This window comes from Anopheles nili, chromosome 2 (genome assembly GCF_943737925.1).
Source record: "Anopheles nili chromosome 2, idAnoNiliSN_F5_01, whole genome shotgun sequence".
Classification (NCBI taxonomy): domain Eukaryota; kingdom Metazoa; phylum Arthropoda; class Insecta; order Diptera; family Culicidae; genus Anopheles; species Anopheles nili.
The window spans coordinates 50640907-50658751 of NC_071291.1; the positions used below are offsets into that span (position 1 = coordinate 50640907).

The 17845-nt window shown below is 39.4% G+C and overlaps 1 protein-coding gene across 2 annotated transcripts; it reads left to right on the plus strand.

Annotated features, from left to right (window-relative positions):
* The first annotated feature begins 568 nt into the window (after positions 1–568).
* LOC128731377 (dynein beta chain, ciliary) lies at positions 569–17197 on the plus strand. 2 transcript variants are annotated; one of them, XM_053824492.1, is made up of 27 exons: positions 569–681; positions 771–901; positions 987–1442; positions 1550–1702; positions 1786–1959; positions 2030–2067; positions 2178–2693; positions 2795–3060; positions 3125–5147; positions 5214–5486; positions 6156–6185; positions 6326–6589; positions 6653–7246; positions 7327–8273; positions 8338–8539; positions 8633–9345; positions 9470–10646; positions 10786–11147; positions 11311–11467; positions 11733–13082; positions 13196–13365; positions 13428–13925; positions 13986–14667; positions 14753–15069; positions 15127–16543; positions 16619–16900; positions 17022–17197. In XM_053824492.1, exons 1-27 carry the CDS (start codon positions 569–571, stop codon positions 17181–17183), a joined length of 13467 nt encoding a protein of 4488 aa, XP_053680467.1. In that variant the 3' UTR covers positions 17184–17197. The 2 variants fall into 2 exon arrangements, with proteins under 2 accessions (XP_053680467.1, XP_053680468.1); XM_053824493.1 differs by lacking the exon at positions 6156–6185.
* Positions 17198–17845: the final 648 nt, after the last annotated feature.

Here is a 17845-nt window from a genome sequence, read left to right on the forward strand (position 1 = left end):
TGGCAAAAGCACTCATTTTGTAAACTCAAACTACTCATTTGGTAACCGAAACAATATCACTCATTTGTGCAAGGTTCAAGAGTTTAAGTAAAAAATGGATAATCCATGATAGATAGAAAGGAGAAATTTGAGGAGAAAGCGATATCTACATATCAGCCTTTTTTTCACAACAACACATCTTCTGCAAGAATACTCTAGCGTATGTATAACTTATCACTATAAAATCGAAATTCAAATCAGCAATCACTTAATAATCAACAAAATAAAATAGGAATAGTTTCCTACAGTATCATGAACCTGGATGATGTCAGTTTGTATTGAAAAAGTACAAAACTAAATTACCGCTAGAGATGTCTTAAATTTTATCATATAATTATGATTGAATATTACAAGAATTTGAGCTCTTCGATAGTTACAAACTAATAACAGTTTTTATTCAAAATTCTACTTAAAACATGGAAATTATACAAAATAAATGATAAATTCGTTTTTGTTTATTTATTGCTCCACAGTTTTGCAGATATAACATTTCGATTAGCTAAAAAGAGATAATTCCATCGTTGTTAATATGGAAGGAGCTGGAGGAAGTAGCAACTCGGATCCAAGATTCGAGTTTCTCGGATCATTTGTCCAAAAAACATTGAAGCTTAAACCAGAGAAATGGCATCGATTGGTCACTCTGTACGAATAATCTTTTCTTGAATTTTCAATGATTGCAATCCATAATTACCGTTTGCTCTTCTCTTTTGTCGGATGCTTGTTGTATACAGCGAAGAGCACAAAGCAGTTTTAAAGGAATTTTTTGATAACGCACAGACTGTCGTCATGATTATTATTCTCACACCTTCTGCACAATTGATTCCACTTGTAAGCTTTCCCATACAACAACTCAAAAATAAAGGTAAATGTCGTATATCTGATTTGTTTTTAATTAAGTACTAGAGGATAAATGCACATATCACTAATAATGTTTACTGCGCTCCTAGGTGTTTATTTTGTCAAAAAAAATCCCATGGATGTTCCTCGCGACGGTTGCAAGGATGTTCTAGTTGTCGGAGATCTTGCAACACGTACTATCGACCAACTGTCTTGTTTAGTCGACGAAATTTTTGTTCCACTTCTTTCAAACTCTGATAATCATCTAGGATGGCCTGAAATGGTAGCACAAGATGTACAAAAGCAAGTTCACAGTCTTAAAAGCACGGTTTACCAAGTCCAGGGTCAAGTTAGTGGACAGACTGTTCTACCAATGCCCGTAGGAGTTGATAAATGTGTGCAGACGGCCAAAGAACTCGTTGTCAATTCAGAATGCTCGATTAATCTCTATCTGAAGAGTGCAATCGAGGGTGTTGTCATCAAATGGGCCACCCAAGTGAACGATGTCATGCTGGAGTCAAGTGCAAACGCATTTAACGGTGGTCAAAATCCTGTTCCTTCTGTAGGTAATACAAGTCATCAAAATATATTATGCTAACATCTAAAACGGCCTAAACAATATTCAGTTCATATATTTTTTCTAAATAACCGCTCTATTTCTCTATTTTTCTAGAAATAAATTTTTGGAACAATCGCCTCAAAAATCTCACATATATTTATGAACAACTTCGTCATGAACGCATTCGAAGCATGGCACTGATTCTTGAATATACCGATAGCGCTTACTATCCGTGTTTTAAAACACTTTTTAAAAATGTAGTCACCGGTTAGTATTACTTACAATTCGTAATATTGCATTAGGTTTATGATTGAAGTTATTAAACTTGTTTATTTTCATTATTTATCAAGCATTGGCGGAATCACGAGATATTACGCTTTATTTGAATCCGCTCACAAGACATTTTCAACAATTAGAAGATACAGAGTTTTCGGAGTGCAAAGTTCTGTTGAAACCACTGCTGCACGTTGTTTGTTTGATATGGTCGAATTCACTGTACTATTGTCATTCAGCAAAACTAATAGGTAGGCTATTAATGGTACATATTAATTCCATTCGCAAGCAAATTAATATTTATTCGTAACTCAAACACAGTTCTTCTACGACAAATATGCAACTTAATCATCCAACAGGTAACTCAATCTCAAAGCTGCAACATTATTTTGTTTTCAGATCCCATTTTATCATCCTCATCGTCATTATTGTATTATCATCTATTATATAATTTTTTGTAACTTTTCAGGCAAAACGCTTTCTTGATCCATCTTCAATTTTTCACACGGATATTGATGAGGCAATGCAAAGAATATCGTTGTCGATTCAAATTCTCAAATACTTTCGTACCGTCTACGACGAGTACAAAGATAATATTGCACCATTTTTCCAAGAGCGGCCTGTCGTGAATTGGACCTTTCATCCCAACGCTGTATTCGAACGCTATAACGCCTTTCTAGATCGACTATTTACCATACAATGGTTTTTCAATACAGTTATAGAGTTTTTGAAATTAGAAAAAGTGGAAATAGGAGGATTAAAAGGCCGAGCTCTAAGTGCACGTATAACTGGAGTATCGGTTGAGTTCAACCAATGTTTCTCTCTGTTTGCCTCCAAAACATACGATGTGCTAGACCCTGATGATCCTACGTTTAAGGAAGATTTTGTTAAGTTTCAAGATCGTATCTTGGAGCTCGACCTTAAACTAGCCGCAATACTATGTCAAGCATTTGACGATTGTCACAATTTGGAGAGTGTATTTAAGGTAAAGCGCTAAATACTTTTGTTGAAAACATTTTTATACATAGCTCATTCATTGTTGAAATACAGTGCAATTTATTCTAAATATCATTTATTATTTTAAAGCTGATTAGTATCGTTGGAACTGTATTGGATCGACCCAAAATAAAAGAGGAGTTCACTAACAAATATAAGCAAATTCTAGTAATGATTGATGAAGAACTAAGCACGTGTGAGAATATTTACTCTCAACAGATGGAGCACTACCGCAAAGAGGGATTTATTTTTGTTGATAGAAGTGCTCCACCTGTTACCGCAGCACTTCGATGGGTATTGCAACTGGGCAATCGAATTACATCACCCATCAAACAGTTTCAAACTCTACAGCACTCGTAAGTTGCGATAATATTCCATATTCCAAAGAACATATACATACAATGTTTAACAAATCTTTAGGGCGGTTCAATCGGATGAAGGCGCTGCATTAATCAATCGCTATGATGTGTTAATCGCAAAACTCAAAGAATTCGAACGATCTATCTTCGATGGCTGGGCCAAAGAAGTGCCAGAAATAATCGAAGCACATCTAGATAAACCATTGATTATAAGGAAGAAAAATTCTCCCGAACTTTTACTTAACTTTAGCCCACAACTGTTTGCTATCCTTAGAGAAGTGCACTATTTAAGACTCATGGAAAAGGAGGATATACCACAACGAGGCTTAGAATTTTCCGATAAAAGTGAAGTATATCGATCATATACTTTAAACATGGAAAAAACCGTGGATTGGTATAACAAGATTCGCATGAACTGCACCAAAGTAGAATTAGAACTTATTAAAGGAGAAATCGAACATATCGACACCCTACTTGAGCGAGCAATTGACGAGCTCACTTGGAATTCAGAGGACATCCAAGGTTATATGATACAAATCCGCGATCCCGTCGAGCAACTTCAAAAACGCATGCAATGTATCCAAAACAATTTACAAGATATTCGAACGACCATGTCTGCTTGGGCGAAGCTACCGCTGTTTGAAAGAAAAGACTCGAAAAAAGACACTGTACTTTGCTTAGAGGAACGAAATGATCGTAAAACAAAACGATATGCAGAACTAGAAGCTGCAGCTATCAAGGTTCATCAGCTTTTGGATACCAATATGGAACTTTTTGGTAAAAAAGACGATCAAGAGGATGCTAATTGGGTGGAATATGTTAAATTTGTCGATAACATCGTGTACGACAACTTGCTCTTCATGATCGGAATCAGCATTGGCTATCTGGCTGAAAATATGGACATTTCCAATAATCTTGCCCCATTGTTTGAATCACGTCTAGAGTTACTAGAGCCACAACTAGTATTTGTTCCATCACTAAATCCAAATGATGTTAACGGTTTCACTGCTCTCCTAGCTGGATTAGTGAATGACATAACATTCATGTCTTCATTGCTTCCACGTCTGCTAAAAACAGCCAATAAGACATACGAACAAATCATCACCAAAAACAACGATATTCAAGAAATGAAGGTTGAAATTCTACAAGGAGTAGATAAAGTAATACAAGAAGCGGCTGATTTTTGCGGAGACTTTGAGCGTTACTCGTACCTCTGGCTTGAGGATCGCGAGTACAGTATGGAAACGTTTCTCGAATATGGCCGCCAACTGGAAGCAGATGAAATTGAATTGATTATCAATAAAGATCCGGACGCACCAAAACCCTGCCCACCGACAATAGAGGCGTTTCGGGAACAAATTGATCATTACGAATCATTGTATCAGGAAATCGAAAAAATAGAGTCATTTCAAATATTTAATTCCTGGTTTCAAGTCGACGTACGTCCGTTCCGCCAGTCACTAATGAACATTGTACGCAAATGGGGGAATATGTTTAAGGAACATCTAGTGAACAACGTCACACACAGTCTAACCGATCTCGGCAATTTCATTCGTAGAGCAGACGAAGGTTTGCTGCAGATTGTTAAAGAAGGTGACTACGAAGGATTGGTTAATATAATGGCCTTTTTATTGCACGTTAAAGAACGGACTGCTACTACAGATGAAATGTTTGAGCCGATGAAGGATACTATAGAGCTACTCAAGTATTACGACATGGATATACCAGAGGAAGTCAATGTGTACCTTCAGGAGTTGCCGGAACAATGGGCTAATACGAAAAAGATTGCATTAACTGTCAAACAACAGGTTGCTCCTCTTCAAGCAAATGAGGTAGTTGGAATTCGAAATCGTATAGCCATGTTCGACATTCATATTACAGTGTTTCGAGATGTTTTTCGTACATACGAGTTTTTTAAATACGATTGTCTGGAGCCTTACATTCTTCTTGATCGCATCGATGGTGATGTCAATCGTTTGGAAAAAGACATGTCTGATATTCAGGAATCTGGAAGTTTGTTTGAAGTGTCTGTCCCTGAATTTAAACTACTTCGACAATGTCGCAAAGAAATGAAAATGTTAAAGGTATGTATGAAGGTAAACTTGTAGTTATGTTCTGTAAAGTTACTGATTTACAATAACTATTTACAGCAATTATGGGATTATGTGTTTATCGTACGCACAAGCATCGAAGATTGGAAAACAACTCCCTGGCGCAAAGTAGATGTTGAGAATATGGACATCGAATGCAAAAAGTTTGCCAAAGACATACGCCTTCTAGACAAAGAAATGCGTCCCTGGGATACCTATATCACACTCGAATCCACAGTTAAAAACATGCTAACATCGCTGCGAGCCGTAGGTGAACTGCAAAATCCCGCCATTCGAGAGCGTCACTGGAACCAACTTATGTCCTCCACGAAGGTTACTGATACATTGTATACGAGCAATCTTGTGCTGTTCATTTTCGAGGGATTTTGTTCAACAATTTTTTACTTTTCATTCATTGTGTACCCATACGGAGAATCATTTCCGATGTTTCAATCAAAAGTAAACCACTTTTTCCATAGCTGATCTTGTTACTTGATCATGTTATTTATCCATCGATCCTTAGTTGATCGTTTCATTCGATTTTAAAAACATTCAAATAGATTGAAATCGTTTAAAACTTCTGTTGACTTTCAGATACAACATAAGTTACAATGAGTAAAAACACGTCTGGTTAGCTAGAATATTTCCTAAAAATGCTTTGTATGCTTCTATCGCTTGTAAATAAGCGGTTCAACAATTTGAGTTGGCATGTTCACAGCGCTTTCCATGGTATTTGCTTTTGATTGAAACACAGGTGTTTCTCGCACAGTGCACCGCTAAACGAGCCTTTGATAAAATAGTTTCTTATTTGTTTTTCAATTCATATTATTTCTAAAACGGAAATTCGTAACTGCTTTGTAAATATCAATGAACCACCGATTTCAACGTTGAATTTTTGGTATATGCAGATATATTTAAGTGATTTTTCACAACCCTCAAAAACCGAAATATGTAAATACACTATATTAATTGTTCTGTACATATTTGTTGCTTGCATTCCAGAGTTTAGCAAATCTTCCACCCGAAATTACAGTAAGTTTCTTAGCAATGTAAATATGCTTTCTAAAGGTCTGAGTTGTGTACAGAAAAGACATTTGTTAAAATTCAAAATGCGTGTAAGAAAGGTAGCAATATCAGATACTGATTTTCTATTCATTCGGCTTACCTAATAGGTTACCTTTATTATGGACAAAAACACTACGCTTTCTGATTTGCTTGCACTGAATCTACACGAATGCGAAGAGGAAGTAAAAAATATCGTCGATAAAGCTGTTAAGGAAATGTCAATGGAAAAAATACTTCGAGATCTCCATACTGTATGGAACGGAAGTCCAAACACAAAAATGATGGAGTTTGAATATGAAACACACTTACGCACAGGATCTACACTACTGAAAGCCTCGGAAGAATTAATTGAAACATTGGAGGAAAATCAAGTAAAGATATTCGTTCATTAAATTAAACTGTTCGAATGTTACATAGAATTTCTTGCGATACAGGTTGTTCTGCAGAATTTAATCACATCTAAATTCATAGCTCATTTCCTCGAGGAAGTGTCGGAATGGCAGAAAAAGCTAACCACAGCCGATCAAGTAATTACGGTGTGGTTCGAGGTACAACGTACATGGGCCCATCTAGAATCGATTTTTATGAGCTCGGATGATATACGCATGCAGTTACCGGTTGATTCGGAACGGTTTGATAATATTGATGCCGAGTTTAAAATAATGATGGAAGAGATGGCAAAAAATTCGAACGTAATTCACGCGACAAATCGCGAAGGATTGGTTGATAAACTGGACAACCTGCAGAGTCAACTAGCATTATGTGAAAAAGCTTTGGCTGAATATCTTGAAACAAAACGGCTATACTTCCCGCGATTTTACTTCGTTTCAGCTGCTGACTTATTGGATATCCTCAGTAATGGCAATCGGCCAGAGGTGGTTTGCAAGCATTTAACTAAACTGTTCGATTCTATCGCTAAACTAAAATTTGAATCAAATGATGATGGTCAAAGCAAAAAGGCATTGGGCATGATAGCAAAAGATACGGAATATGTCAAATTTTTCGAGTCTTGTAACTGTACTGGTGCCGTAAGTATGCAAATTGCAACACATTTCCATGTTCAAGCTAGAACTACCAGTACATATTCCTATAACTTCATATTAAACAGGTAGAAGTATGGCTTAACCGTATACAAATTGCAATGAGATCGTCTTTAAGAAGCTACATAGCCGAAGCTGTTGTGGCATACGAAGAAAAACAACGCGAACATTGGCTGTTTGATTATCCTGCACAGGTATCACTTTGCGGAACGCAAATTTGGTGGTCCACTGAAGTAAACATTGCATTTAGTCGACTGGAAGAGGGCTACGATAATGCTATCAAGGACTATTACAAGAAGCAAATTTCTCAACTAAGCACACTGATTACGCTACTACTTGGAGAACTTACTAGAGGCGATCGACAGAAAATTATGACTATCTGCACAATAGACGTACATTCCAGAGACGTTGTCAGCAAACTCATTCAGTCGAAGGTTGAATTTGCATCAGCGTTTCAGTGGCAATCTCAGCTTCGCCATCGATGGGATGACGTAGAGAAAGATTGCTTCGCTAATATTTGTGACGCACAATTTTGCTACAGCCATGAATACCTTGGTAATACGCCGCGTCTAGTCATTACACCACTAACCGATCGGTGCTACATTACATTGACCCAGTCTCTGCATTTGGTTATGGGAGGAGGTCCAGCTGGACCAGCCGGAACAGGAAAAACGGAAACAACCAAAGATCTCGGACGTGCCCTCGGTATTATGGTATACGTTTTCAATTGCTCCGAGCAAATGGACTACAAATCCTGTGGTAACATCTATAAGGGTTTAGCCCAAACAGGCGCATGGGGTTGTTTCGATGAATTCAACCGAATATCCGTGGAAGTGCTTTCGGTTGTAGCGGTGCAAGTAAAATCCGTACAGGACGCGATACGAGATAAAAAATCTAAATTTGATTTCATGGGAGAGTTCATCGCTTGCGTACCAACAGTTGGTATATTTATCACCATGAATCCTGGATATGCTGGACGAACTGAGCTACCGGAGAATTTAAAAGCTCTTTTTCGGTCAGTTTAAACAACAAACTATCGTTCAAATATATACTACCTAGTTCTTCTTGATCATTATCAGCCCGTGTGCAATGGTCGTTCCTGATTTTGAATTGATTTGCGAAATTATGCTGGTTGCTGAAGGATTTCAAGACGCCAGAGTGCTTGCACGGAAATTCATCACTCTCTACACGCTGTGTAAGGAGCTACTTTCTAAGCAAGACCATTATGATTGGGGCTTACGAGCAATCAAATCAGTTTTAGTTGTTGCTGGTTCCCTGAAAGTAAGTTTAAAAAGTTCATGAAACTATTGCTGTTCGCTCACCATCGACTAACATACTAATACGTACATTATTTTTCCCTGAATGCTTTTCTAGCGCGGAGATCCTGGCAGACCGGAGGAAGAAGTTTTGATGCGAGCTCTTCGTGACTTCAACATTCCTAAAATCGTAACAGATGATATGCCTGTTTTTATGGGTTTGATTGGTGATCTATTTCCAGCGCTGGATGTTCCAAGAAAGCGTGATTTGGAATTTGAAAAAACCGTCAAACAGGCAACACTTGATTTGGCTCTTCAGCCAGAAGATAACTTTATATTGAAAGTAGTACAGCTTGAAGAGCTGCTGGAAGTGCGACATTCAGTTTTTATTGTTGGCAACGCTGGTACAGGGAAGACCCAAGTATGGAAGACGCTCTACAAAACTTATCAGAACATCAAGAAAAAACCCATATTCAATGATCTTAACCCAAAAGCAGTCACTAACGATGAACTGTTCGGTATCATTAATCCCGCAACACGCGAATGGAAGGATGGCTTATTTTCGGTCATTATGCGTGACCAAGCATCGCTCAGTGGGGACAATCCAAAGTGGATCATCTTGGACGGTGATATAGATCCCATGTGGATCGAAAGCCTTAACACTGTTATGGACGACAACAAGGTTCTGACATTGGCCTCGAACGAGCGCATTGCGCTCACTCCATACATGAGATTGATCTTTGAAATTTCAAATCTGCGCACCGCCACACCAGCAACGGTGTCAAGGGCTGGTATTCTTTACATAAACCCGCAGGATCTTGGATGGAATCCGTGAGAAATATTACTTTTTTAGTATGCCGGCTGCAGTTTGGGGGCTGAACATGGTTTCATCCTGACTGCAGCCTCCTAGCTGGTGGTCCCGGCGTACTAAAACGTAAACCATATGTACTTTCAGGTATGTTACAAGTTGGATTGAAACGAGGACAATTCCCGCGGAAAAATCCAACCTGGTCATTCTCTTCGACAAGTACATCCCAGCGTGCCTGGACAATATTCGAACGCGCTTCAAAAAAATCACCCCTGTCGCTGAGATGGCCCACATTCAAATGCTGTGTCACTTATTGGAGTGTCTATTGATTCCAACCAATACTCCAGCAGATTGTCCCAAGGAGTGGCATGACCTTTATTTTGTGTTCTCGTGCGTATGGGCATTTGGTTCGGCTATGTTCCAGGATGCGGCCATCGATTACCGCATAGAATTTAGCAAATGGTGGGTAAATGAATTCAAAACCGTAAAATTTCCACCGAATGGAACGGTTTTTGATTACTTCATCGATACGGAAACGAAACAATGGACCCCGTGGACAGAGATTCTGCCAAAGTTTGAGATGGACTGCGATCAGCCATTACAGGCGGTTCTGGTGCATACCTCCGAGTCAATTCGATTGCGATTCTTCCTTGATCTGCTCATGGACAGAACACATCCTGTAATGCTGGTTGGCATTGCTGGTTGCGGGAAGACTGTCGTAGTCAACGAGAAGCTTGGTAGCCTCTCAGAGAACTACGCCATTGCGAACATACCGTTCAATTTTTACACCTCCTCGGAGATGCTGCAGAAAGTGATGGAGAAACCATTGGAGAAGAAAGCTGGGCGGAACTATGGTCCACCTGGTAGCAAGACTCTAATTTACTTCATCGATGATATGAACATGCCGGAAGTAGACGCTTACGGTACTGTCCAGCCGCATACGCTGATTCGACAACATCTCGATTACAACCATTGGTACGATCGGAATAAGCTAACGCTCAAAGATATCCACAATTGTCAATACGTCTCCTGCATGAATCCTACTTCCGGCAGTTTCACCATCAATCCGAGACTTCAGAGACACTTTTGTGTGTTCGCGGTTAGTTTCCCCGGCTCGGATGCCGTTACCACTATCTATCATTCGATTTTGGTTCAACATTTTGCCAATGCTGAACAAAAGTTTAACATAGCGGTTACAAAAATATCACAAAATATTGTCGCCGCAAGTTTGGCATTACACACTAAAGTGGCACAAGTGTTTTTACCGACGGCCATCAAGTTTCACTACGTCTTCAATCTGCGTGACCTGACCAACGTATTTCAGGTTAGATACGTACAACCTTTCTTTTTGGTTTTGCTTTTTGCGGCTAAATCAAATACGCACGAGAACTGTTGAAATTGATTGTAGTCTTCACTAATCCTCTCGTTTCATTTGACATACTGCACAAACTCATACTGCATAGGGATTGCTATTCAGCACAAACGATTGTCTGGTTTCGTCGAGCGATTTCATCCGTCTTTGGCTTCATGAAACTCAGCGTGTTTATGGTGATAAGCTGCTGGATGACAAAGATATCGACAGCTTTACCAAAATGCAAAACGATCTTGTGAAAAAATCGTTTGAAGAGATTGACGAGTCAATCGTCTTCGATAAACCAAATATATATTGTCACTTCGCTGGCGGAATCGGTGAACCCAAATACATGCCAATAACCGATTGGGGCGTTCTAACAAAGCTTCTACAGGAAGCAATGATGTCGTATAACGACCTAATATCTGCCATGAACTTGGTTCTCTTTGAAGACGCCATGATGCACGTTTGCAGGTAGGATATTTATGTTTTCTTCCTATGCGTAAACGGGTGTCGGGGTAGTAACGGATTTTACAACAAATAGTCTCGTCCAATCCCTTAGCCTAGTCGCAAAGTAAATACGTTCAAAAGTTAACATATTCGTATCAGGAGTTAACGGTTTTATTCTTGTATTTAGAATCAACAGAATATTGGAGTCGCCTAGAGGTAGCGCCCTGCTGGTGGGTGTCGGTGGCAGTGGAAAACAATCCCTGAGTCGATTGGCTGCCTTCATCTCCAGCTTGGAAGTGGCTCAAATTCAACTGAAAAAAGGATACAGCGTGGTGGATTTAAAGGTTTGATTAGTCGTATTTAATGCAAATGATCATTTACACTTCAATCAGTTTCCTCTTGATATATGCCAGCTATGAAATCTTCGATTCTTCCACAAAAACACGAATTCTTTAACTGAACTCGAATTGTGTGATTTTGAATGCCTAATATATGTTGGCCTATGCTATCAAAGCGGTCATGTCATCAAAGGAACCTGTACATCCTTCACCTGATGTTGCCTTACCTGAAGTAACATGTCTTTTTTTTAATTTTCGTGAATCTTCATAGAATGAACTTTCCGGACTGTACATGAAAGCAGGAATGAAAAATGTTGGCATTATGTTCCTCATGACAGACGCACAGATCTCGAACGAAATCTTCCTAGTCATAATCAATGATTTGCTTTCCTCGGGTGAAATACCGGATCTGTTCCCAGACGATGAAGTAGAAAACATCATATCGGGTGTACGGAATGAGGTGAAAGGAGCTGGTTTAGTGGACACACGTGAAAATTGTTGGAAGTTTTTCATCGACCGAGTGCGGCGTCAACTGAAAGTGGTACTTTGTTTTTCACCAGTCGGAGCGACGTTGCGTGTGCGTTCTCGTAAATTTCCCGCTATCATAACGTGCACCCAAATCAATTGGTTCCACGAGTGGCCACAAGAAGCCCTGATGTCCGTATCGTTGAGATTCTTACAGGAATTGTCGGTTTTGCCAGCCGAATGCAAGGACTCAATTGCGCGCTTCATGGCATACGTACACACATCTGTCAATTCGATGTCGAAAGTCTATCTCCAAAACGAACGCCGCTATAACTATACCACTCCAAAATCCTATCTGGAACAGATCAGCTTATACGATAAACTGTTGAAGGAAAAGCATGGCGAACTCCGTAAAAAAGTTGAGCGCCTAGAAAACGGCTTGGAGAAGTTAAGAAACACTGCAGACCAAGTAGCAGCGCTAAAGCAAAAGTTAGCCATTCAAGAAATCGAATTAAAAGAGAAAAACGATGCTGCTGACGCGCTCATCGAAATAGTTGGAATTGAGACAGAAAAAGTTCAAACAGAGAAAGCAATTGCTGATGAAGAAGAACAAAAAGTCGCCATCATAGCAGAAGAGGTCGCCAAAAAGCAGCGTGATTGTGAGGAAGATTTAGTGAAAGCCGAACCAGCTTTACTAGCAGCTCAAGAAGCCCTAAATACTCTGAATAAGGCGAATCTAACTGAGCTGAAATCGTTCGGATCTCCGCCGGGAGTGGTAACAAATGTCACTGCCGCTGTCATGGTGCTATTGGCCCCAAATGGCAAAATTCCAAAGGATCGAAGTTGGAAAGCGGCTAAAATTACGATGGCTAAGGTAGACACATTTTTAGACTCTTTAATCAATTACGACAAGGAACATATACATCCCGAGATCATCAAAGCCATTCAGCCATACCTGAAAGATACAGAGTTTGAACCGGATTTTGTACGATCAAAATCTGCTGCTGCTGCTGGCCTTTGTGCATGGGTCATCAATATAATAAAGTTTTACGATGTCTATTGCGATGTTGAACCAAAGCGCCGAGCACTTGCTGCAGCTAATGCTGAGCTCACAGCATCACAAGAAAAATTAGCCAACATCAAAAGAAAAGTTGCTGTAAGTACCAAATGATTGAAGAACACATATTTGTCCCAATAGTTGTTAAAATGTTTTAAATCAACTTTGGAAACAATCCTTATTCGTATTATTTTTTGCTATTCACACGTTAGTCACTCGAAGAGCAGTTAGCAAAACTTACCGCAGATTTTGAAAAAGCAACTGCAGATAAACTACGCTGCCAACAAGAAGCTGACGCCACCCAGGCTACTATTCAGTTAGCTAATCGTCTCGTTGGAGGACTTGCTAGTGAAAACGTTCGTTGGGCAGAAGCAGTAGCAGAGTAAGTTTCAACACTGTTTGTACTATTTTGTGATAATAATCTTTAACTGTACTGAATATCAGGTTTATGCAACAAGCAACGACTCTACCTGGAGATATTTTGTTAGTGACAGCATTTATCTCGTACGTTGGTTGTTTCACGAAGCAGTTCCGATTGGACATGATGAATAAAATGTGGCTACCATTTCTAAGGGCGCTTGAACCTGCGGTTCCTATCACAGACAGTCTAGATCCACTACGTTTACTCACAGACGACACGCAGATCGCCACCTGGCAAAATGAAGGATTACCAAGCGATCGCATGTCCATAGAAAACGCTACTATACTTAGCAACTCTGATCGTTGGCCCCTGATGATCGATCCCCAACTTCAAGGCATCAAATGGATTAAGCAAAAGTACGGAGACACGCTCAAAGTTATCCGCTTGGGGTCCAAAGGGTATCTTGAGATCTTGGAGAAGGCCCTAGCTAAAGGAAGCACAGTGCTAATCGAGAATATTAGCGAGAATGTAGACCCAGTGCTGGACTCTTTGCTTGGGAGAAATCTTATTAAAAAGGGGCGGTGAGCCACATGGTTGGTACATTTCAGAAAGAGCTTCATCTGAAAATACTTGTCTTTCAGGGCTATCAAAATCGGTGATAAGGAAGTGGAATATAATCACAAATTTCGACTCATTTTGCACACTAAGCTAGCTAATCCACATTATAAACCCGAGATGCAGGCCCAAACCACTTTGATCAACTTTACAGTAACAAGAGATGGTCTGGAGGATCAGTTATTAGCGGAAGTCGTGAAAGCAGAACGACCGGATCTAGAAGAACTAAAAGCAGACCTGACAAAACAACAAAATGACTTCAAAATTATGCTCAAACGACTTGAGGACGATTTACTCTCGCGTTTATCGTCGGCTGGAGGTAATATTCTAGGTGACACAGCGTTGGTGGAAAATCTCGAAACTACTAAGAAAACAGCGGCAGAAATTGAAGAAAAAGTCAGTGAAGCCAAAGTTACATCTAAAGAAATTGACGAAGCACGCGAGCACTACCGTCCGGCTGCAGCGAGAGCCAGTTTGTTATACTTCATTCTTAATGACCTTAACACTATTAATCCAATTTATCAGTTCTCACTGAAAGCATTTAGTGTTGTATTCCAAAAGGCCATCTCCAAGGCTGATGCAGCTGATGAAGTTCCATTACGAGTACGAAACTTGATCGATTGTATTTCATTCTCAGTGTTCCAATACACTACCCGTGGGTTGTTCGAGTGTGATAAATTAATTTTCATGTCACAAATGACATTTCAGGTAAGCTTTATCAATGAAGCTAAACTTGCTAAGTTTGAGTATGAATGCTTTTATTTTTAAATTTTTTTGATTTCGTTTTTTTTAGATTCTATTGATAAACGAAGAAATCACTCCAGCTGAACTCGATTTTTTACTTCGTTTTCCAATTAAGCCACATGTAACGTCACCAGTCGATTTTCTTACAAACACCGCATGGGGGGGTATTTGCAGCTTAGCTTCAAAAGATGAATTCCGAAATCTTGATCGTGACATTGAAACCTCTTCCAAGCGCTGGAAGAAACTTATCGAATCGGAATGCCCTGAAAAGGAAAAGTTTCCACAGGAGTGGAAGAACAAAACTGCACTACAACGTTTGTGTATGATGCGTGCGTTACGACCTGATCGTATGACCTATGCCATGACGTAAGTACGTTTACCAATGACGAGCATTTGGGCTAATAGGTGTACTTTTTTATTTAGCGATTTCATTGAAGAAAAACTGGGAGCAAGATATGTTGAAAATCGGACAATGGAATTTGCAAAATCATTCGAAGAAACCAGTCCATCCACACCAATTTTCTTCATCCTCTCACCCGGCGTCAATCCACTAAAGGATGTGGAAGCTTTGGGCAAGCAGTTGGGTTATTCTGCTGATAATGGCAATTTCTACAATGTGTCGCTTGGACAGGGCCAAGAAGTGGTGGCTGAAGGAGCCATGGATAAAGCAGCATCGTCCGGTCACTGGGTGATCTTGCAAAATATTCACCTGGTTAAGAAATGGTTACCTGCGTTAGAAAAAAAGCTAGAATTTTATTCCGAAGGATCACACGATAATTATCGTGTTTTTATGAGTGCCGAACCAGCTGCCACAGCATCTGCTCATATCATTCCTCAAGGCATTCTGGAGTCTTCGATTAAAATAACAAACGAGCCACCTACTGGCATGCAAGCCAACATACATAAAGCTCTTGATAACTTCACACAGGAAACGCTGGAAATGTGTGGAAAGGAAGCAGAATTCAAAGTTATTTTGTTTTCATTATGCTACTTCCACGCTGTTGTTGCCGAACGGCGCAAGTTTGGACCGCAGGGTTGGAATAAAATTTATCCATTCAATGTAGGCGATCTCAACATTTCGGTATCGGTTCTTTATAACTACTTAGAGGCGAACACGAAAGTGCCTTGGGAAGATCTGCGGTATTTATTCGGAGAAATCATGTACGGTGGCCACATTACAGATGATTGGGATCGTCGCACTTGTATTACCTATTTGGAGGAATTAATGCAACCCGATCTAGTTGATGGAGAACTGTTTTTAGCGCCGGGATTCGCTGCCCCGCCAAACACTGACTATGCAGGATATCATACCTATATTGATGAAGCGATGCCTCCAGAATCACCTTATCTGTATGGTTTACACCCCAACGCTGAAATTGGCTTTCTTACTACCACCTCAGAGAATTTATTTCGGACGGTATTTGAAATGCAACCGCGGGACGCCGGATCAGGTTCTGGAACAACCGTCACCCGTGAGGATAAAGTTAAGCAGGTTTTAGACGAAATTATGGAAAAGTTGCCTGAGGAATTCAATATGCCGGAAATAATGGGCAAGGTGGAGGAACGCACGCCATACGTGATTGTAGCATTCCAAGAATGTGAACGTATGAATTACCTTACCGGTGAAATAAAAAGAAGCCTTAAAGAACTTGACCTTGGTATGAAGGGCGAACTCACCATCACGTCCGATATGGAAGATCTGGAGAATTCTCTCTTCCTTGATCAGGTGCCTACTGTATGGGCTTCTCGTGCTTATCCTTCATTGCTTGGCCTCACCGGGTGGTTTGTAGATTTGCTCCTACGATTACGTGAACTCGAAACTTGGTCAGCGGATTTTGTGGTATGGCAAGCTAACGCATATTATTTTCTTTTATTCAACTGATAAACTAATTTCAAATGTTTTCTATGCACACAGCTTCCTATTTCCGTATGGTTGGCAGGATTCTTCAACCCGCAGTCATTGCTGACTGCAATCATGCAGTCGACTGCACGAAAGAACGAGCTTCCACTGGATAAGATGTGCCTACATTGTGATGTTACGAAGAAGCAAAAGGACGACTTCTCGGCCGGTCCCAGAGAGGGTGCCTACGTTCATGGAATATTTATGGAAGGTGCACGATGGGATGTTCAGCAGAGTATAATCATGGAATCCAAGTTAAAGGAACTCTATCCCCAAATGCCAGTCATAAATATTAGGGTAATGCTGCTCGTAAAGCTTACCACAAGTTGGTTCTGCTTGTTACGCTATCATTTTAGACGCCTTTCTATCAATTGTATCGCCTTTTTCATAAATGTTTTTTATTGTAAACCTCTTTTAGGCATTAACCCAGGATAAGCAGGACCTACGTAACATGTACGAGTGTCCAGTGTACAAGACTCGTACACGAGGTCCAACTTATATTTGGACTTTTAATTTAAAAACCAAGGATAAACCAGCGAAATGGACTCTTGCAGGAGTTGCATTACTATTACAAGTTTAAATTGTGTTTTTGTATTTCAGGCGTTGTTGTGCAATGTAGAATAGAATGCACGAGCGCTTATTAGCAATTTTTTAAAAAGTTCAATTTATAGTGAAAGTTGAATTAACTTCTAATCTTTTAAAGATACTTTTTTCTTGTAGTCTTGAATCAATAAAAGCACTATTAGTAGTAGGAAACAAAATGTTACAATCTGTTATGGAATAAGTTGATTAATATCACATGTGAACGAGATCTCAGAATATCGTAGAATATATGTTGAATAATTGGTTATTTATACGGACATTTCCTATAAAACTACATTAAGAGAAAATCGTTACTTCATATATATATATATACATATATCTTAAAAAAGTTAGCGTATTTTCGTTTTTATTTTCAAACAACCCGCAAAAGAGAAAATTAAGAGAGCGTATTTTTGTTTTAGTTTTCAAACAGCATTTTTAAATCAGTATAGTAATTCACACAAGGAAACATGCATCATCAAGTATCAACAGAACTAATTTTCAATAATTCAAATACTTACGCTTGTTTATTAGAGGCTAATAAATATTTCTGCTACCCTGATATTGAAATCATTTTTTTCCCATGCAATATGACACAAAAATTTATTTCAAAATTTGTGTTATTATTTCTGAAATACGAAATCAGTTATTTTACTACAC

What these genes read in the sequence shown, in the direction of transcription:
- LOC128731377 (XM_053824492.1), top strand. Translation starts at nt 569, where the DNA reads ATGGAAGGAGCTGGAGGAAGTAGCAACTCGGATCCAAGATTCGAGTTT. An exon ending in ATCTTCCACCCGAAATTACA is followed by an intron (nt 6,186 to 6,325) that starts GTAAGTTTCTTA and finishes CTTACCTAATAG; the next exon opens with GTTACCTTTATTATGGACAA. An exon ending in TTGTTGCTGGTTCCCTGAAA is followed by an intron (nt 8,540 to 8,632) that starts GTAAGTTTAAAA and finishes ATGCTTTTCTAG; the next exon opens with CGCGGAGATCCTGGCAGACC.